We start from the raw sequence: 21,283 nt of genomic DNA, 5'->3' as shown, positions 1-21,283 counted from the left end.
GATCCCAGCGAAAGAAAGAGAAGGGAACTACGCCAAAGCTAGGAGTATCCTCGATTGCTAAGAGTAATTTGTAAATCGGATCACTTTCTTCAAGTTTGAGAGTGACAAACGTAGTAGAATGAGGAAAAAACTAAGGTGCCTTGTTTCGAGGCACATCCCTAACTCTCTTGGTGCCAAAAGATGTCCCTTCTCCGACTTTTCAATGTACCCTGATGTAAAACATTTTACAAGTGCAAGAAACAATTCAATGCACGTTTATTGATTCACTCGTGTCCCGGTCGATGCTCCGGGACGAGCAGTGTCCAACCTACACAACTGCTGCCAACCTCGTTCACTCGATGCCGAGTCGTCGCTAGCTCCGCTCCTGGGATGCGTCGTAGGACCGACGCACGTGCCTGAGTACGGCCAAGAGGTTGTCCCCGAACTTGGCCGAGATGGGCAGCAGCGGGTAGCGTCCGTCGATCCACTTCCTCAACTGCTCCAGACGTTCCGGGGCTCGGGGGATGTCCATCTGCCAACGGCCAATTCTCCACTTCACTCCGGGGAATGCGTCGCCATTTCCGACAATGGCCCTATTTGCTGTTGCTGGCCTGGCTCATTTACGGTCTAGTAATTTCGATGCAGAGGGCTTTGGTCAAATTCGAAAAAAGACAAAACCATCTCCATTGGCGTTTATACCATCGGCAGAGTGTGAACACGGGCGAGTCGTGCATAGAAGTATGGGCCCACGTGTAAGGCGGAAGCAGAGCCCATTTTCCCATATTGTGATACGGGAGCATGGCCTTGAACTAAACAAATCCTAGCTTTACATTCAGATCCTCGCTTGCATATCGCAGCTGCTTTCCAGCATTCCTACTTTCTGCACGGCACAAATGCAGTCACTGGTCGAACGTACGGCCTGGCCCCGAGTGTCCGTACGCACCTTGTTGGCCAGCACAGCATGGTGGGGACCCCGACTGAAGCCCGGCCGGTACAGCTCCAGCTCGGAGAGCAGCACCTCGAGCTGGCCGGCCGGGTCCGGGCAGTCCAGGTCCACCACAAACAGGAGGCAGGTGCAGCGCTCGGCGTGGCGCAGGAACGCGTGGCCCAGGCCGCGGTTCTCGTGCGCCCCCTCCACCAGGCCCGGCAGGTCGGCCACTGGACGCCGAGGGAAGAAGGGGTCGCCCAATGAGGATCCGGCAACACTGGCGCTGGGCTCCAGCAGTGCAAGCGGCAACCGCGATTCACTTCGTTCGTTAATACTACGGGCAACCATTTAAGTTTTACGCTGTACCCACATATAGCTACTGTTTTCAGCAACCGTGAGTCGCTTCGTACATTTGATGAAATGTGTTAGCACTTATTGTTTCGTTGCATGTCTTGTTTGGACGGTCGTGGTTCGAACCGGGCAGGCTTCGCGAGGCCGTGGCCTGGTTCCCACTGCGCTTTTTCGCTCGTTACGTCCACTTTCCCTCTTACGTAAGAGTCTTCCGGCACGCTTCCAACACCGCGGGAGAGGAGGGGATGGGGCGGCCGTACGCAACAGCGTAAAACCGAAGCACAGTGACGGCACCGTCTGTACAAAACTGCCGACACCTGGAAGGATAGATTGACCCTTTGAAGACAACAGGAGGCGGCAGTCGAGAGAAGCTGTGGTGCCTACATCCGAAACCGCCAACGCCCGGTAGAACGGACTGGTTTTTCCGAGACAATATTATTTGGACCACTGCGAGGTTGGAATTCCCATTCTTCGCTGGGTTGGAACCCCTACGCTAATGGTAACGCATTTTGGAGAGAATAAGCGTAGCGTCAGTGGCGATCTCGGCATTAAATGTTTTTTTACACTGTGCCCCCAACTAGTGTACAAACCACTGTAGCACACATCTGTAAATGAAGAAGGGAAGAATAAAACTCCACGTAAACTTTGTGCAATTCAGCGTAGAAAAGGTAGACATGGGTGAAAATAATCAGCTTAAGCAGCCCACTTGTCTGCTTTGCCAGCACAGGGAAAGAGAGTGGGGTCCTGCGCGAGATGTAAGCCATGGGGAAATCGACCGGAGAGGACATCCCTCGATGGTTTGTCCGCCGGTAGGTAACGCCGCATCCCCGTAATAGGAACAAGGAGCCAGAGCAAAACAAAGGCAGTGAGGTAGAAAGCAAGAGACAAACACAGTTAACTGAGTCAAGTTCAAAGGATTCATGCAGACTCTCGACAGATCGCGGCGGATTATGAACTGTTCGCAGCCAACACTGCCGAGGCACCTCAACAGCCCCAAAGCCTCTCGCTGGTCGACGAGTCCCGGGAATTTTGCTCAAATCCAACAGAAGTGGCTAACAAAAGTCAATTTCAGTGCCACTCTCTAGCCATGTTCTCGGTCGCATTAGTGTCGCTCGCTCAAACTATACTCTGTTTCACCTTATGTTGTACCGCAGAGAAGGCAAGAAGCGCGAGCTCGTAGCTTTGGGAGCTACTCTTAACGCACGAGAGCTTGTGCCGCCGAGATATGCCCCAGAGCAAGGGGCTCGCGCTTGTAGCCTTTCCTGCAATACATCATAAGGTGAAACAGAGTATAGTCGTCAGGATCTCCTTGGCCATTCTTTGGTCGGTTGGCTGCCAACCAGAGTTTTCGGCAACTGCGGGGGAGGGGCCAAATTGGCATGCAGTTTGAGCCCAGCTTCCGCAAGAGTGAGTTCATCTATCGTGGCAAAGTGCGACCAGCACATAAACTACCTTTCCTGTCGGGCTTGGACTACCCCTCGGACAGTTAGAAGTTTGCCCTTAAAGGGCAACTCTGCTTCATTTTATGGCGATAGACGTTGTGGGTTCTTCCCACCACTAAATACGAGGTCCGTTGTTGATGTTTTAGTAGTTGACGTTGATGTTGTCGATGGTGATGTAGGGTGTCCGTATTCAATGTTTCCAAATCATTAAAGAACATCACCGGCCTCCCACGGGAATCTAACCGGGGTCCGCTGCGTGCGAAGCGGAGGCATTGCCAGCGAGCGACGCCATGACGTTAACAGCCCGCTCTCTGCTTGACCTTTTTGGTGAGCTACCCATTGCCTCGCGCATGCTCTCTGGAAAAAGGAATAGCCAACAACAAAATGCCCTTGCAGGACTGTCAATGCCAAGAGCTCGTGCCAGGAGACCCCTTTTGGCACCCACTCCGGAACCAAAAAAGAAACGAAGGTGATACGAACAAAATGGTCAGGTGGGGCGTTTTCGTTCATGCGTGACACCGATACCCAAGGACTTTGACGTTTCTCGCGCAGCTGTCACTGAGACTGTACTTTGGATTACCGCAGCTGCTCAATTTTTTGTTTTTGAAAAAACGATGCAGTCTTTTTTCGTATCACCTAGGAAGACCCCACTCCAAATATTACGACCTTATTCCATCGAAACGTTTCTTAAAGGTTAACTCCGATCAAAAGTCGAACCAAAGTAAATGACCGATATCAATTTACGGAGACTAAATACGAGCACTGCCAAAATATTACGCTAATCGGAAGCCACGATCCCCACTAAAACCGACATGCAAGATGCTACCACCATCATGTCGGCGAGCATTCGGTGGGTTGGCTGTTTGTCAAGCAGCCTGGTGCCGCGACGTCATATCCGTTTTCAAGCAAGTTTCTCGTTCGTACTGTGACTTTATTCGCCGTGTTTTTCTGCTGCGTTTTCAGCCGTCCCTGCAGACGACTTCCGCTTGTTCTGTTTTAGCGGCCGAAGTTTGCAAGTGCTCTTCGGCGATCGCGTACAGATTATTGATTCCCTGCTCGCTCAAGCTTGTCGAAGTGCCAAAGGTGGCATTCCCTGGCGGCCATAGTTTAGTTCATTCCTGCTCGGCGCGAGCTGACGATTAGCTTCCCCAACGCCTCTGCACCGTGCACTGCACACCACCGAGATTGTAATCCTTCTCGGAAGATAAGTGGGGCTTGTCCTGAGCCTGCATTCATTGTGTTAAACTCGCTTTTCGGCCGGCAACTTTATGAATGTATATTAATATTTGCTAAAGCTGCTTGATACGTGCAAAGCAGTACAACAGCCGTAGCATCTTACCTGACTGATCGGAACTGCTGTAGCGACTAGGCTAGTTGTACGTTTCGCGGTACCGCCTGATCACGAGGGTTTCCATCCTCTCAACCTGGTAGTTTCGGGTTCACCAAAGACCCAGAAACAAAACTTTGAAGTAAGATATCTACAGAAATACAGAAGGCTTTTAAAAAAAACAACTGACACCTCGTAAATCTTCAGTAAAACAGCCGTAACCCTAAAAGTGAGAAAATGTACCGGAGTTACCCTCTAAATGATCCGGCAAACTTTGGAACGCGCCAAGTTGCTGAAATCGGCTGACTCTGGCAGGCGAATTGAGACGCAATCTACAGCGCAGCTAAACGTCATCAACATTGCTGCTTTTTGTTTTTAATACAAAAGCATTAGATGTCCCAAGTAGCTAACCGACGTCATCAGCTTTGAAGCTGCGCCGAACGGCCCCTTCCCCCGTACCAATGTCGTCTAGTAGAAATCTGATGGATAGGCTCCCAATGGCTGGTGCGCGTCATAGTTTCAAGGAACGAGGCTCCCATTGGCTCTTGCGCGGCCTAGTACCAGTGAATGCCACCAGAGAAGCCCTCTCCATGGCGGCGCAGCTCATGCAGCAGCCCAGCCGCCGGTAAGAGGTGCGGGCCTGGTGTCAAAAGCACGCACGGGTAAACTCCGGAAAGCATGCACAGCCGAGCTCGGCCACTTCACAAGAGTGCACGCTTGGTTGTGGGCTGGCAAAATGTGGTTGTCCACGCCACTACGCTGTGGAAGAACGACATTCATGCTTTCACATTCACAACTCGTAAGAAGTGCTTAGGTGTACCTTGGGCCTTTCAGTTTTGGGGCAAGCGTAATAGGCGACGCCAGCAGCGTCTCCTCTCGACGCTCGAAGGTGTCTACGTGATTGGCGTATCGCGCCTGAGCAGCGCACTTCTCGGCCTTGGGAGCCGTGCGGCCATCCCGCCGTTACCGCTGTCTCCCGCGTCAGAAACGTCGTTTGTGATTATTGTCTCTCGGAGTTTCAATTACACTAAAGCGTAGTGAAGAATGTGGGGCAGACGACACTTGCACCTCGCACGTGCACGCCCCAACGGTGGCTCGCCCCGATCCCGCCCATCGTTGCGTAGAGGATCACGCGACCTCTCGTACCACATGGTAGCCACGTCTTTGGCAGCCCAAAGTGAACGTTGCCCGACAAAGCCCAAGTCTTGGTTCCTGCTCATGTTTAAAGTAAGATTTGACAAAAGATATCCCATTTTACGCGAAGCAACAGACATAGTATCTTTCATTAGTGCATGCTCATGCGAAATCACTCATAATCATGAAATTTTCGGAATGGACCTTTTCCAAGAAGCGTTCTGCGCACGCCCGAGCGCCTGATGCCAAGCGGCGGAAGTCGGCACGAAACATCGAGTAAATTCGGAAGGAGGCTGTGGATCAGCGAGTAGAACACGTAATTGCAGCATACATATAATTGTGTTAACAAAAAAAAGTGGACGGAAAGAAAAACACGACGTTTAAGTGGACGCCACAGATGGGCCTCTTTAAAGTCCCGTTGGGCGCGCGCCACAGCTCGGAGAGCGAAGAAACTGGTAGCGTAGCTCCCAATATCGATAGGTAGCGCAGGTGGGTCACTTCCTCAATTTTTAGTTTGTGCAGCCACCGCCTGGTGCCGTCGGAAAGTGGAAAAGGTCCATTGAGCGGAGTTTCCCCTTAACGGGTGTCTTGGGAAGCCACGGCAAGCGAGGTACCAGGTCACACACTCCTTCCAGATAAAAGAGGGCCACAAAGCATCCTAGGAAGGCGCCTTCAGGCTCCTACCTCTCGTATGAACCACCCCAGTTGTTACCTATTCCTGTCCACTTGCAGAAGCTACAATTTGTTGCTGGGCCCAGTTTGTTTGAGAGTCTGTGCACACCCCAATCGGAGAGCTACTGCCCCGAGGTTCATTGCCAAAGGGGGCATGTGGGCTCTTCCGGCTCGGGCTGGTTCTGACCTGCCAGCTGGAGGTAGTCGTCGTAGCTGAGCATGCCGACGTGTGGCCGCAGGGTGGTGAAGGGGTAAGAGGCCACCTTGGGCCGCGCCCTGGAGATGGCTCGCAGCAGCGTGGACTTGCCCGCATTCGGAAAGCCCACCTGCAACGCACGCAAGCCCAGTTCGTCTCAGCCTCGCTGCTGGGCCGAGTCAGCTGGCTGGAAATGGAGAGCGTCGCCCGGAAAGTGGAGACTACCGTAGCATGCCCCTCTCCCTGGATCTAGACACGGGCGCTCGTCCGGTCAAGTCAGTGAAAACCAAGATGGTGTCAATAGAGAGCTTCGAGGGCAGGGTCGGAGAAAACACATTTATTTTCGCGCGATAAATTATGGGGGGATGCCAGTATCTATTCATCGTCACTCTACCCAGAAGACGACTCTTTCGAGTCAGTGCGGAACAGGAGGTCAATACTTTTGTCGCAAGTTTTCCTTTCCATCGCAAGAAAGCGGATATCCCCGTCATCGCTGCTGGCGGTCACGTGGCCGCCGCAACAGGGTGAATATTTTCGGCCGATGCCGGCACTTTGGAGGGGTGAGCACTGAACATTTAATTGGCAGAATTCCCAAGTTTGGGAAATGCTAATAGTGGGCGCTTCCCCGGTATCTTACGGTAGTATGTATAATACTTTGCCCTGCACCCTCTGTGGGATTCATTTTAAGAACTGCACACTTTTTTGTACATTTCTTTTTTTATTACCACTGCGGTAATTGCAAAGCTTGAATTGCAGCGTGACTTGCTAAGTTTAATGAAGCAGACATCATCTAGAGGTTGGTTCACACACTTGCGTTTGCTTACGACGAGAGGACACGCTGGCGCCACCTATGACGTGGCACTGGATTTCGCTAGAGCCGAGGTTTTGCGAGATTAAATGTACGTACCATCTATGAGGAATGGTTGTTTATATTGAAAGATTTCGAACCAGGAAAAAAAAAATTATGCACGAAAAGAAAGGGCAAATATTTCCGAATGTTTTATGGCTACCTGATAGATGGTGCCTCTCGTCGTTTTTAAAGAGATTCACGATTGTGAGTAGTCGCAAGGGTGTGAATGAGCCTTGACTTGCTCGTACTATCGGGTTCAAATGAAATGCGAAGAGCGGAGTGCGTGGCGTCAGCGCATGCTGCGCCTCCTGGAGGTCTCTTGGAACTGATAAAACTGGGGGTTGGAGAGTAGAGTGCTGCGAGGGTGTGCGTCCTACTCCGATGTGTTTTACCCTTGCCCAGCACAACCCAAGCTTCGACAATGCGCCGGTGGTGCACCGGAAGTTCTGTCACAGCCACTCTCGTTGGCTCAGCACGAGCCATGCGAGGAAGCTCGCAGCGGGAGCAGGCGGCTTGGGCGCGCGCCCACATGGAGCATCACCGCAGCGTCATGCGCCCTTCTGGAGCAGATTTTTCGTTTTTTTTTTTGCTAATATCCGTCGTCGTTTTCTCGTGAGCAGTATAGAGAAAGTGTGCGAAATTCGAGAAAAGAATGACTAGAGGGGGCACAGGACGGCTGCTCACAGCTAAATGAGGTCAATTCCCTGGCAAACTTTTAAGCATCAGCTCCCGGCGCTCGCCCTGCGTCTCCTCCAGTTCTTGTGTCTCGTGTGTGGCGCTGGGATTGCCAAAATGTAGGTCTGCCAGCTCCCACATTCACCGAACATTTTAACGAAATGCAGTAGCTTTATCATTGACGTTTTGCAGCCAGCCAGTATCTCGTCCGGCGTGTTCATTAAATTGTCACCCCTGTGCCAGAAGTATGAAATAGAAGTTAGAGCATTCGTTCGTGCACGGAAGACCTGTAAAGCTTAATTGACGTCAGTTATCAGAACCACGCAGACGTCCTCGTGAAGGACCTAGAGTGCATGCCTTCTGCAAAACAGTGAAACAACATGGACGCCAAATGACGCATTTATTGCCAGGGAGCATTTGTGCAGACATAAATAATGAACGACGAAAGAACACGAATGCTGCAGCCAGCAGAGGCCTCTGGCAGCGCCGCAGCAGTAAGTGCCCGGGCAAGCCTGCCTTTGTTGTTGTATTGGACTAAGCTGGTCTTGGTGAGGAGCCAATGAACACTTTGGGAAGTCGCCTTCAGAGCCTATAATGGCAGCCATCTGACGAGGTAGACCTTCCATCAGGTGGGATACCAGGTTTGAAGCTCGTAGCCGCTCATACTCAGCCTCGACCACCAAAACAATGCGTGTTAAGAAAATAAAAAAATAAAAAAACGTGCAAGTTGGGAGGCAGCATGACGTTGCAATAATGCTCCATGAATGCGCAAGTGAGGCACGCATGCAAGCGGCCTGCTCCTGTTGCGAGCTTCCTTGTATGGCTCGTGCTGAGCCAACGAGAGTGGCTGTGACGCAACTTCCAGCACACCCCTGGCGCAGCGTCAAAGCTTGGGTTGTGCTGGGAAAGGGTCAAACACATCGCAGTAGGACGCACGCCCTCGCGGTGCCCTCTCTCCAACCCCCAGTTTTATCAGCTTCAAGAGGCCTCCAGGAGGTGCAGCATGTACCAACGGCCATACGCTCCACTTTTCGCATTTCATTTGATCCCGCTTGTACATGTTTCCACGAAGAATGCGAGAGGGCATCACAGCTGACGAAAGAAAGGCGGGTTACCAGTCCCGCATGTGCCATGTGCTTCATCTCGAGGTTGTAGACGAGCCGCTCCCCCAGGGCCCCCTGTTGGCAGACGCGTGGGTGACGGTTGGCGTTGCTCAGGAAGTGGTGGTTTCCCCTGCCGCCGGCACCTCCACGTGCCGCCAGGAACCGGGCTCCGGAAACGTCCAGCTCGGCAAGCTCCCGGCTCTCCTCGTCTCGCACCAGGGTGCCCAGGGGAACCTGTGCGGGGCGCACCCAGCCCCGTGGTGCGTCCGAGCATTCGTCGAGTGCAGAAATCCTCTACCTCTTTGCACGTGCAAAGTTAGACCACTAACTTGCCAGTTGCGTGGTAACCGTTCCCGAGTAAAGACCAGCACATACCGAGTGATTCGCTCGTACGGTTGGTGAGGAGTCGCGCATCTCAACCTTTATGATACGAGCGAAGAATGCGAGATATAAAAATCAACATTTTGCTCTCCTTCTGGTGTTTGAGTTCATAATTGACGTCACTAACTGTAACTGTCAGTGTTGTCAATTACGTGGCACTGATTAACAGAATTAAAGTGCCCGGCCCTAGGAATCATTTCCCAAACAACTTATTGCGTACGGAGATACAAGAAAGGGATGATCCGTATCTCCGTAAGCGACATCTTTTGGTAAGATAGCGTAGCGATACAGCGACCCCTACGGTGCGCATCCCAGGAGCATAGATGGAATGGAGCGAGGTGTTACCTGGACGACCGTGTGCTCCCCGCAGCGGCCGTGCATGTCCTTGCCAAATCCCCGCATGCCACCGTCCCCGAAGATCGTGGAAGGCACGTGAGCCAGAGACGTCACGGTCTCCGCGGCTGCATTTGGAAAGCACACGGGGCTTTTGTCCATCTGTCGCCCGTTGCGCACGACGTCCCATGAGCCTCGTGGGTACCGAGGCCTAGATTGCACCGAGAGAAGCTACGGCGCACTTGATGCTCTTCGTAACGCCACCCCCATACAGCTTGCTGCACAACGGACAATGCAACACGACACGCAACTCTCCCTTGACAACCGACCACCCTAGCCGACGTTGGCTGCACGATTTCATGGCCATCCTCATATTCGTGGCACCGGCAGTGATGCAAGCAGTATTGGACCTTTTGTAGCAGGCTCCATAGCAGGCAAAATATTGGTTTGGAACAGCCGCCAACACTTTTGGAACAGACGCTAACATCTGTTAATGCATCACTCAAAAATGAAAAAAGTTGATGCGTCGCTACATGAGTCGATCTATGATAATGAGTGAGGGTTTCTCTTTGATACTTGACCATATAACTTATTTTCTTTCGTAACAAAACTAGGTAGGGTACAAAAGGAACATGGAACCTTATTTTTAGAAATAAGCTTCTGGTTAGGGTGGGTTCTCTTTCAAAATGGGTACTCAAAAAGTTTTTGAAATGTCAGCTGCTGCTCCTAGCACTCGGATGCAAGCGACAAAGCGCTATGCGCGTGCCAGTGAGAGGCAGCACGGAGGCATGCGACGGTCATTATAACCGAGTGATTTCATCGGGAATACAAGAACCTGGTTCTGTCCTATCAGAGTAGCCGCCGTCCTATTTTGCAATGTTCTCTCGCGACTCTTCGCTCCTGACATCACCAACGTTGTCTGGAAATTTAGAGGAAGTTGGTGATCAACCCGCCAGCGCATCAACCGGCCAGGACGCTTGACGAGCAATCTCCAAACCTTGTTTCACCTTACTTCAAAGCGCAGCCGACACTACGAGCCAATGGACCAACCAAACGGCATCGAAGTGCGACATCGTGGCATTCATCTATGTTCCTACGCGTGTTCTTTCGTCGACTAAAGCAATGAGTACAACGAATGCCTCGTGAGCTTTTAGTATGCGTGTTTGTAGTTGTATGTTTTAGTCTTCGTGTGTGCTCTGACCTAAGTAAGATGAGACAAACTATACGGTGAGTAGACACAATGTGAAATATATATTTGTACCATTTTCCCGTCTTCCTACTTCTCTCAATAATAGAGTCGACCAATAATAATATATTTTAACGTTTTGCTTCGCTGCCCACCTCGGCGCAAGTTTGGCGGAATTCTTAGCAAAAATGGAATGTTGGAGCAAGATGTAGCGGACTTCTGTTTGTGGCGCAATTTGGCCCAAATGGCGCGGCGCTTTCATCGCTGCACCAGGGGGCCGAACTCTCGGAGGATGCCAGGACCAAATGACAGAGAGAGTCGCCACTCGCACCGCTCTCTAACTTCCTTGCTCCTCTCTGCTCGGTCACTTTGGCTTTTGGCTGATCCTGCGACGAGGCTCGTCTTATCGTGGACCACAGTTGAGTAAGGCGTGCAAGTCTATCCTTCCAAGTCCCCAGCCCACCCTGAGCAGCGGTTGGCACGACGGAGGCACCTTGAAAGATGACGTGTCCGCCATTGCCGCCGTCGCCTCCGTCCGGGCCCCCGTTGGGATTGCAGAACAGGTGGGCAAACGAGATGCAGCCGTCGCCCCCGGCACCGCCAATGACCTTGACGCGCTTCCAGTCCACAAAGTGCGAAGGCTGTGGCAGGGGCAAGGGGAAACAACAGGCGCCAACAGTTCAAAATGGAAGCTGGTAAGGCACGACGATTAAAATGCACAAACAGACGGGACAGAAAAGACGCGCAATCGCCGACTTACGACTTTACGCCCACTCGATGCTTCTGAAAGGCATGCTCCACGAAAGGAGCGTAAAAGCTCACGCGCAACAGTCAAACATAGCCCCAAACATTCTATGGACATTTTCCTATCGAAGGCATTGTACGAAACAGTTTGAAAAAATATAGTGTCATCTGTCACTAGAGCCCCGCATATCCACAGATTAGCAGACAACCGCAGTCGACTGGCAGATGCAGATAGGAATTAATTAGCTTCGATTAATCGGTACTTAAAAGATCAAAACGGCGCAAAAAGACGACGGACTGGAGGAGGACTGTCTGATCAAATGCAGATGCCAGGGGCTGCAGATTCAGATGAGACGCGAATATCCACGAGTCCAGATCTAAATTTTTGGTAGCTCATGAATGCGTGCAACCGCCGAGTGTAGAGTGAATAAGTGAGTGGTACTGTGAAGTGCATCTTTGAATGTTTTGCAGAAGCAAATTACTCTCTTAGAAAAATGTGCCACTCGGGGAAAAAATTGTTTCTTACTCTAAGGAAGGCCCAATTCTCGCAAACGATCACGTTGGAGCACTCCAAAAGTGCTGTCCAAAGGAAAAATAAAGAATGCAGCTGCATCCATAGTCTCGGGAGTGTGCACTTTTTTGGCGAGGAAAGAGCGGAAAATGTTCTTCGGGCAAAGAAAACCCAAAACAGGCAGGCTGCAAGAAAGTAGAAGCTTCCTCAACGAGTGAGACGTGGCGTGTGTGCGAGTTTGTTTTCTTGACAGTTGGCAAGCTGTTACTACAATGTGGCTCGGAGCACACAGTTGCATGTTCATGTTTAAAACGAGCCAATGGCAGATGTTGCCATTGTTGAATACTATGCTATTTCCCCAGTGGTGGACTCGCGTCTTACCACGTATGTATGATTCTACCTCACTGCGGTGAGTGACCCCCTTTAATCTCCCACTTTTTAATTGCTCGACCTAAATAAAGTGGAAAAATGTTATTGGTCTGTCCCTTGTCAATTTTCGTGTATAGAAAATATGCGTCTGCTTGAAATGAATGTTACAAAAAAAATATTAAAATTTCTTTTCTTTTACACGTGTAAAAGGAAGAAAATTTTAATATTTTCTTTCTTGTGGGCAGAGTGTTGCACGCTCCCAGGACAATCTCATAACCGCAATCATTTTTCCAGCAATGCAGAGTGTCTCTGGAAGGATGATCATTTATAGTATAAATATGATAAAACAACTTTCCCCATATCCTGACGTGAAGAGCACTTCGTACTAAGATAAGCAAATGGCTTATAAGTACAATCCAGATGCTTTCTTTTTCATTCATGCTCGATTTCAAGACATGAGATGAATGCCCAGATTGCCGGTCGAATGTGGTCTGGACGCAGATAAAAAGTATGAGGGTCGGATACAATAATTTAAGAAACTTGCGGATACAAAGTCTGGATGTGTATCGGATGATCAAAGTGTTGTCCGCGCAGGGCCGTCGCAAATGGTTGCCGACAGGAAAGGAGGAGCTAGAAGCGTTCATTCTCTGCAAAACAATACTGTCTTCAATGGCATTTAGTGATGCGACTTTGCCAATGAACCAAGTTTCAGAGCTGCCAAGCCAGTCCATTTTGGCAGGAACAAAATTTCAAATGTCGTCGCAGTTATAGCAGAACCTAGTGGTACGACTGAAGAAAGAATAAGCATGTAGGACGAAGACCACACAACCATATCTTTCGGTAGTTGTGTCATCTTCATCCTACATGTTTATTCTTTCATCAAATTTGACCCGCACCAACATGCTCTTCGTCCACTAATGCCTTATGTTCTGACAGGACTTCCATTTATACATTAATTGTTGTATAACAAAAACCATAAGAGTGTCCTCTATGCTTCGAATATGTATCTGCAGTGCAGTAAAGCAGCCTGAAAGCTACGAGCTTGCAGCTTTCGTAGCCTTTGGTTTGCTTTGAGGTTAAGAGCCTAATCTCGCTCGGCGAATGCCAAACCAACTACAACGAAAAGAGCTTGTTGAAGACGCCGTTATGCTTTGGCAGTGACACTCATTGGCTTTAATATTGACACAAATCCACCCTTTGACCTACCATAACCAGACGTCGTCCAGCGTTGGAATAAACCCGAGATTGGGGACATGCTTTTCTCTCTCCCCAATTTCATGTTTTGTGTAAGATGCACAGCTATACAGCTACTCGAAGTGCTGTGTGGCCCTACCACTGAGCTTCTGTCGCAAGCATGGCGTGAGCTTTGAAACTAAGAACAGAAACTGAAGAGACGCTCTTTGATCTCCAAAAATGACCTCACTCTGCGGTAGCCCGCAGACTCGATTATGACGATGGAGTGTTGAGAGTTGCACCAGCCTTCATTCAGTGTATAGGCGATTGCAAACAAGGCCGCCGTCATGTCTTTGCTTGAGCGGAAAAGCTGCACGTGCTTGCTCTAGGGGCAGAAACTGCAGGAGGCATGCGATTTGGAGGAGCGCGTTTTTGCGAACGCCGTTTTACCGACCCACCCAAGTTTATCAAATCTTTTATAGAGAAACCAAGTTTAGAGAAAATGGCGATGAGCCTCTTTTTAGCGAATTCGGCCGCCACGAAGCGGCATGTACGGATGGGTCAGGTGAGTTAACGTTTTTTTGCAACGAGCCTCCGCAGACTGCCGCCGCGAAGCGGCATGAACGCAGCGTGGAGGATGGGTTAACAACAGGAAGACTGCCGATGTGGTAGCGAGGAGGTGGTGCTTACGCGGTCGTGTTGGGACTTGGGCTTGGTGTCCCGCAGAGGCAGTGCCGTGCTGCACAATCGCACCGCAATGCTTTCCACCGCGGACGGGAGGCCCACAAGCAGTCTCGTCGCAATCATTGCTTTGGGAGGTTTCCCTGGCCGGTATGTCAGTCACATTTGCCCGCCACCAATCCTACACATCTTGGGCATCACTGCCGATGGGCTGGAGACTGCCGATTCACCCGCGAAATGCGCCAAAGCTGCGAACAGTCGCAAGTACAGTGGTCGGGAAGCAAAAAAAGCACCGGAGCCATGGGAGCCGCCATGACTGCTACGCGTTCGGTAATTCACGCATTAAGTCGGTTGGTCGGTCGTGAGTGTCACGTGCCACTTGGTAACTCCTGTTGACTCTGTTCGACCAATAACTCTATAACTCAACTCTAGTGTATATTTTGACAAATACGAACGCATCACCGTTTTTGGCCGCGGCAACAGCAGCAACAGCGGGAAATTGAACGAGGTAAACCGACCGGTTGTTCGGTTTGACAGTTTTGAACCGAGCTTTTCATGCAAGGTGAAGTCGGCAGTGTGCCGATGCTTCCTAAATACTGTGAATATGTGAAGGGACCGAACGGAGATGTGTGATGGCCAGGAGAGCAATGACACCACAAGCAGGCAAGGGGGGGGAGGGGGGGGAGGGGGGGGGGGGAGGTTTTCTTCTTTGGGTGCTACTGACGCTATTGACGACACTGTCCCTAACCCCCAACCCCCTACCTCTCTCCACCCCCCCCCCCCCAAAAAAAAAAAAAGAAAAGAATAAATTACGTTATTGCCAATAGGTTTTGCCATACCATTCATCTCTCATCCAGAAATTTCAATACAAAAGGGCGCACTTTGTATTAATAATATTATCAACCTCCTTGAATATTATGCGTGTTATACGCTCCATATCTTCGGTAGTGCTGCATAGCTATGTCACTCTCGCGAGTATAAAAGCAAAGTAAACCAGTTATTACAAGATGGTGGAAAGTGAACCTAGGCAAAGTCTTGTTAGTGGGGCTAGTGACGTCACTCCCCACTTGGTACTCTGCCGTTGCCAAGGCAGCCTGTGCAACCGCGATCTCTACCGAGAAACGCATGAGGGGAGCGCCACGTGCTTATCATCGTTCGCGCGCGCCTTATCATCTATCGCGTAGTTTTGACACTTGTTTTGTGGTTTTCTTATTGAAACAAGTGCCAAAACCACATGAGAAATGATAAGGCGCGCGCGTTGGTTTTCTGTCGACGGACACAAAACATCGCTGTAAAATGCGAAGCAGGGAGTGTCGTAAAGGCATGTATTCAGTGGCGTACCAACTTGTTTTTGAGGGGGGGCGGTCCCATTGGTATCCCTTGGGCGCCGCCGACCAGTGTTTGCCCTGCCCAGTGGCGGCTGTTTCAGGGGTGGGGGGGAAACACATGCCGTGATCCCCCCAACACACACACACTCTGAGAACTGGCGGGGGGAAAGCAGGTGCCCCCCTTGCCCCCCCCCCCTCCGGTTGGTACGCACATACATGTATTCCACTGCTGGACATTGCAGTTCGATCCTTCCATTCCTGCTGGCGTGCGTCTGACTCAGGGCAAAGGCGCGCTGACGGCCAGGGAAGTTGGAAGTCCTTGTGGCCCGCTGGCAGCGCGGCAACGGCGGGTCTGGCATCGTGCCCAGCCCGCGTCGGCATGACGTGTCGGACGGCAGGTCGACGCCACGCCGGGCTCCGGAGAGTCGAGCCGGAGATTCCTGGCCACGGTGTCCCTGCAGCTTCCATGGCTGTCGCGGGGAAACGCCGGGACCAGAGTTGCAATTCGTTCGGCCACCGAAGGCAAACAAAACAAACAAATAGCTACGCTTTGAAATTTCACGAAGTGGTATCAGGCACAAGAATACGCGCACGGTGAAAGTATACAGTCGCCGACGTTTCCGGCTCGTTATGCAGCATGCCCACCGATTTGTAACACCCTGTGTACGCATATGTGTCCTATGTGCCCAATACAAATAGGCACTTGAGGAGAATAATATACTCGTCTGTGTACTTGGGCAAAATGCCAGTTGTGAATGCGCTCCCCGCTTTTATTATTGTTATTTTTTTTTTAATTTTTATTATTTGACCTTTCACCTTCCGGGACATAAAGCGGGGTGCAGGCAAGACGAAAGGTGAACACTGGCAAAGTACGTTTTTGCTGAGTTGATGCATAGCTGATGCATTTCGATACAAATAAAATAGCGCAAACGTGACAAGGTCAAGCAAGTACAGGCGTCGTGCTGTCTTACTTGCTCGTCCTTTTTTGCGCTATCTTATTCGCAACACTTGTCTCGTGACGAGCTGCGCATTGTCCGGAACAATTCGAAGGAAATTCGCTCGTGTTTCGGACGGCTCGGCGAGGCCGTGTGAGGTCTGCTGGGTAGCCGCCGTATCGTTCGCACGAGTCAGTCAAAACACCTGCGTCAGAGATAAAGCGGCACTCCGGCGAGAAACGCCACGTGAAAAAAACAAACTCCTGGGGCACGACGAGTCGTCCCGCATTCAACTGGGAAAACTTGTCCGTGGCTCGCGTCCAAGGTCACCCAATGAATGAACCGATTTCCTCCTGGGCTCGCCATCGTCGCTGCAGACGCTCAAACGGCTGGCTCGTCAGCAGCAGGCTGTTCCACTACGGCATGCAGCTTTGTTGTAACTTTGGCGTGGACTAATCGGGTCTTAGGCAATACAGGCTCTAAAGGCACGAACTAGGTACGAACGAAAGAAGACACGGAGTGGACTTTCAGCTGACCCATTGCAGAACTAAAGCGCACGTCACATAAACACACACATTTTGCACCATGTTGAAACTTAACCCGAGAATGGGGTATGAAATAGAAACTTAAACGTAGAACAGACAAATACGTGGGAGAAGAGACGTCTCAAAAACGCGTCTAAAATATTTATTCGGTCCCACGTGCTAGACGAAACACCCGCGTTTTAGATAAAGTGCCGCTTGCCCTTTGCTAGAACGCACCGAGACAAACAAAGGGACTACCAGAATAGGACAAAGGGAATGCCCCCTCACCGAACAAAAACAGCCAGGACAAACATGCCCAACTTAAGGGGGGACACTACCTTGAATTGCACCTTTTTTTTTAAAGAAATGCACATTCAGAACTGCAAAGTTTTGGCCATGTATGGATAACAAAAAACACTCTCTCGAAGTCTTGTCAATGTGCACTGACAAACAATGTCAAAAATAATTGTTCTTTATATGTTGGTGAGGTGTGCTGCACTGCGTAGCACTCGTCATCCACGAGTGAAAATAGCTGAAAGCAATGTCAGTATATCGGAAGAAGTTTGAGGAAAACATCACCTACACCGCTGGAAAGAATTTCTGACATTTAAGACGCAAAAATGAATTTTTAAAACGTCCTCATGAAACTTCGAGTGCATTTATCTCAGCTTCACTTTTTAGTGTCAAATATCAGTTCAGGGAAGCTATCATTTCATAATCAAATTATGCGTGCCGATATATTTTGGTTTTTCTATATTGAAATTTTCTGGAGAACACGACTGTGAACTTACTTTCTGCATTTTATGCTCCTTTGTTATGAAAAGTTTATATTTCTTTTAATCAAATGTACACTAAAAAAACAATCTTTTTCCATAATTTTTTCGTGAATAAATTTCATAATTTTCGAAATTTCTTTTCATAGTCGTCTGAAGCAAGTATTCTGCTGTATGTTCCAGCAAAAAAAACTGGCCATTTTCATTACCCTTTCTAAACGATAGCTTTCCTCAGCAGATACACTTTTTTATTATGAACTTTTATGTAACTCATCGTGGGATAAATTTATAGGGTTTAAAATTTCCACAGCATCCTTATCCAGTGCTATGAGTACACCCTGCAAATTTCAAGCAAATAAGACACACGGTTTAAAAGTTAACCTTCCGGAGTAGTGTTTCAGACCCTCCACTATTACAAAAAAAAAAAAAAAAAAGCTTATGTTTTGTGGAGCATTTGACACTACACCCGCGAACAACATTGACCCGACCATAAATTCAAAAACCAACACACTACCAAAAATAGTAGAACTGGAAATAACCCTCTTTAGCTCTAACCAACCCAAAACACTAACTTAAAAAAAAAAAAAAAAAAAAAAAAAAAATTTGGAGTTGATGATAATGGTATTAATACAAATGCGCAAGCGAGCTGGACAAGAATGACGATAATAATCTTGCGCTTGTCCTGTGCTCTTCTCTCGTCGTCTTCGTCTTTTTGCGCGCTGTTTCCAATTTCCGAAGATAATAATCCCTGGAGATGGGGAACAAGGAGGACAAAGAAAAAGCACAAACAGAAACACTTCTGAATCCACTTTATAAAAATAGCTTCTTAAAAAAAAAAAAAAAAAAAAAACGCGCGCGCACACACACACACACATACACAATTGTTTACAGTCTCAAAAATGCTTTGGCATTGTTGCCTCTGCAACGATGCCTGACTGCCAAATGATTTTATTCGAACGGTTTCGCTTGCCAGTCTTTTTACTGTCATTCACTTCTCTGTGCATTATTTCTGTTCCTGGGCACAAAGCAGTGGAATTATTACACTAATTTATGCGCTTTGGTATTTACGAATTGTTCCGTTCATCTTTACATTTATCTTGTGTTCTGTTAATCTATCATTAAAATACCGCGAAGTTTGGCCTACATTTGCAAAACCACATGTCATCGGAATTTCATACACACTATTTTTGCAAGGGGTCGTGAGCTTTTCTACACTCGCGCTTGTTAAAAAAAAGAAAAAAAAGTTAGTCTGCTCAGCCTGAAATCGGAGCTAAAAACAGTTTCCACTCCAAACTGCTTAGCACACGCCTTCAAGTAATGCGAAATTCCAGGAAAATCCGGGATCACAGCCGTCCGTCTTCCCGACGTGTTGTCCCTTTTTTCTTTCTCCTTTGTGCGTGAATTTAAATTCCTTTTGATGAACTCATCTTCATACCCTCGCCCCGCCTAATCTCTCGCTGACTTTCCAAAGATTTTGAGATCAAATGTATGCACGACAAGTCTAGAGCATTTCTGATTAAAGATTTTACAACCCCCGCTACCGTTTTCGGTTGGCAGCTCACTTTTAACAGTACTGGTTTGAGATTTTCTTTACCTTACTCCGAGCACAAACGTTCCTTAGTGTGAATTCTCAGATCCAATCATTGGAATACTCCATTCTCCGGCACAGCGAATCGCAGAATTCTGGAGCTGCTTACTTTATCCATTGCTTGAGACCGTTTGACTGATCATCCCGTAAAATGCACACGAAAATATCGTTCACATATCTCCTAACAATGCATGTGTCCGCTTCAAACAAATTACTTGGATCAAACACAACCGAATCCAACGAATTCGGATAAACCTTCGCTTAAGCCGGTGCAACCGAGGACCGAATACACACGCCTTCCTGCAAAAACTTCTTTCCTTCATACTTCACAACTGTAGACTGAAGAGAATAATCATGAATGATGACAAATGATGTCTAGCGAAATGTCTGCTTAGGATTGAACCAGATTACAAGTTATAACTCCTCCTTCACCCTGGTCATTAGTCAATGAACATTCCCTCCCGTGGTTTATCTCCAAGATACTGATTAACTCGTTCGAATTCCTGAGAGACAACGATCTACCCAGATGGACATACTTTAAACAATTCTGAAGAATCTTTGAAACCAATTTCTGCCACGTACCACATCACCGCACGAAGAAGAGTTTCCGGTTTATATTATTTTAAACTTAGCGTTGACCGCATCGAACCTAACAGACCCTGCCACACTTTCCCACTCATCTTGACCTTCCTGGTCTGCATGGACAGAAAGACGTCCAGCTTTGACGGCTTTATGTTCAAACAACATTTCGGTCCCCAAAATTTCTTCTGATTTGGACGAAATAAGTTCATTGCACGGGTTGACAAACGATTTCTGAGGCTCACCATTACTGAGGAACCAAGACTTTCCGCCTTCCTAGAGTCACAGTGTCCAAAACACGTCCGCGCTTCACATACCAAAGACGGTCGAAACGGGCCTTTTCCACTCTGTTCCAATGATGAGAGTCAGGGTGGCGCTTGAACTCACTTCCCGGCAGGAACAAACAAGAGTCTTGCAGAGGCGCTGCGGATGCCTTGGATACCATGAACTGCACCATCTCTGTAAGCTTTGATTACCTTTTTCCTTGAACCGCCACGGTATCCTATCTTGATCAATGAAGTTCTTCCGCGGGGAGATGCCAAAAAACGCAACGTCGGCTTCCGATTCCGCAAGACGACGGCCCAGTTTGTCCACATTGGCTTCGGTATAAACGTAAGAGCATTAAAAAAAAATAATAATAATATTAGAGTTTTACAAAATGCTCTCGGAAGACTGTCTTTAGTGGCGTACCAACTTGTTTTTGAGAGGGAAGGGGGGGGGGGGGGGGGGGCAAACGAGACCTCCTCCCCCCTCCCCACCCCCCCGCCGTGCCGGGGTGCGGTGCCCTTGGTATCTCTTGGGCGCCGCCGGCCAATGTTTGCCATGCCCAGTGGCAGCTGTTTCGGGGGGGGGGGGGGGGGGGGGGAAGCAAAATACATGCCTTGCCCCCCCCCCCCCCGGGTTGGTACGCCATGACTGTCCTTGATATTCAGTAAAAAGATAGAAGTGCCAGCAATTCTTTTTCTGTCTGCCGTACATGGCGCCTTTCGCGTGCACGAAGATGAGCGCTTTAGGCAGTTCTGACTTCTCACGCACAAAGCAGCGAATAAAATGACGGCATTCGTAGTGTCACCCGAATAAATCTTAAGCCTGTCTAATACACATCAGCGTTCGTCGTCAGCTCAGCTCGTGTCGAAGGTGTAGATTCGGATCCAATCAGACGTGCCTCGCGCCCGTGCTGATACCAATCGACGGACTCTTGACGAGGAATTTCACCACGCCCATCTCAGCAACATGAATCGAGAAAAGACCCATTTGTCTGGGCCAGCGGCGTAGACTTTCCATTTTCCCGGGGGGGGTCTTTTTAGCGCAATTTGTTTTTACACCGGTAATCAACAGTAGCTTATTTTAAGGGCTACATTTTACAGCGTATGTATATCCCCATGTGTCCGTCGCTGTGTGCGTTATTTTGTTTACATGCCACTACTAGAAGCTCGTTACATGGCACGTAAGCTGCGTCTCGGTAAGGATGATGGCCCTTTGGGAGTGGGGGGGGGGGGGGGGGGGGGGCTTTGCTTTTCC

The 21,283-nt window shown here is 49.2% G+C and overlaps 1 protein-coding gene across 1 annotated transcript; it reads right to left on the bottom strand.

Annotated features, from left to right (window-relative positions):
* Positions 1-237: 237 nt before the first annotated feature.
* Positions 238-14,397, bottom strand: LOC8023810 (mitochondrial ribosome-associated GTPase 2). Its single transcript, XM_029978251.4, has 7 exons — positions 14,045-14,397; positions 11,051-11,198; positions 9,384-9,499; positions 8,670-8,891; positions 6,021-6,159; positions 923-1,137; positions 238-511 (listed from the first exon to the last, which is right to left on the bottom strand). Exons 1-7 carry the CDS (start codon positions 14,159-14,161, stop codon positions 353-355), a joined length of 1,116 nt encoding a protein of 371 aa, XP_029834111.3. The 5' UTR covers positions 14,162-14,397; the 3' UTR covers positions 238-352.
* Positions 14,398-21,283: the final 6,886 nt, after the last annotated feature.

The sequence above is a fragment of the Ixodes scapularis genome, unplaced genomic scaffold, assembly GCF_016920785.2.
Source record: "Ixodes scapularis isolate PalLabHiFi unplaced genomic scaffold, ASM1692078v2 PGA_scaffold5__190_contigs__length_132052651, whole genome shotgun sequence".
NCBI classification, from domain to species: Eukaryota; Metazoa; Arthropoda; class Arachnida; order Ixodida; family Ixodidae; genus Ixodes; species Ixodes scapularis.
Note: the sequence above shows the minus strand (reverse complement) of the source record. Positions and strands in the feature narration are given on the sequence as shown.

Excerpts from the sequence above, each read along its gene's own strand:
- LOC8023810 (XM_029978251.4), bottom strand. The coding sequence starts at position 14,161 with ATGATTGCGACGAGACTGCTTGTGGGCCTCCCGTCCGCGGTGGAAAGC. Across the intron at positions 11,199-14,044 it reads CCAAGTCCCAACACGACCGC|CCTTCGCACTTTGTGGACTG; the intron begins GTAAGCACCACC and ends CCCCTGCCACAG. Across the intron at positions 1,138-6,020 it reads CGACTACCTCCAGCTGGCAG|TGGCCGACCTGCCGGGCCTG; the intron begins GTCAGAACCAGC and ends CTCGGCGTCCAG.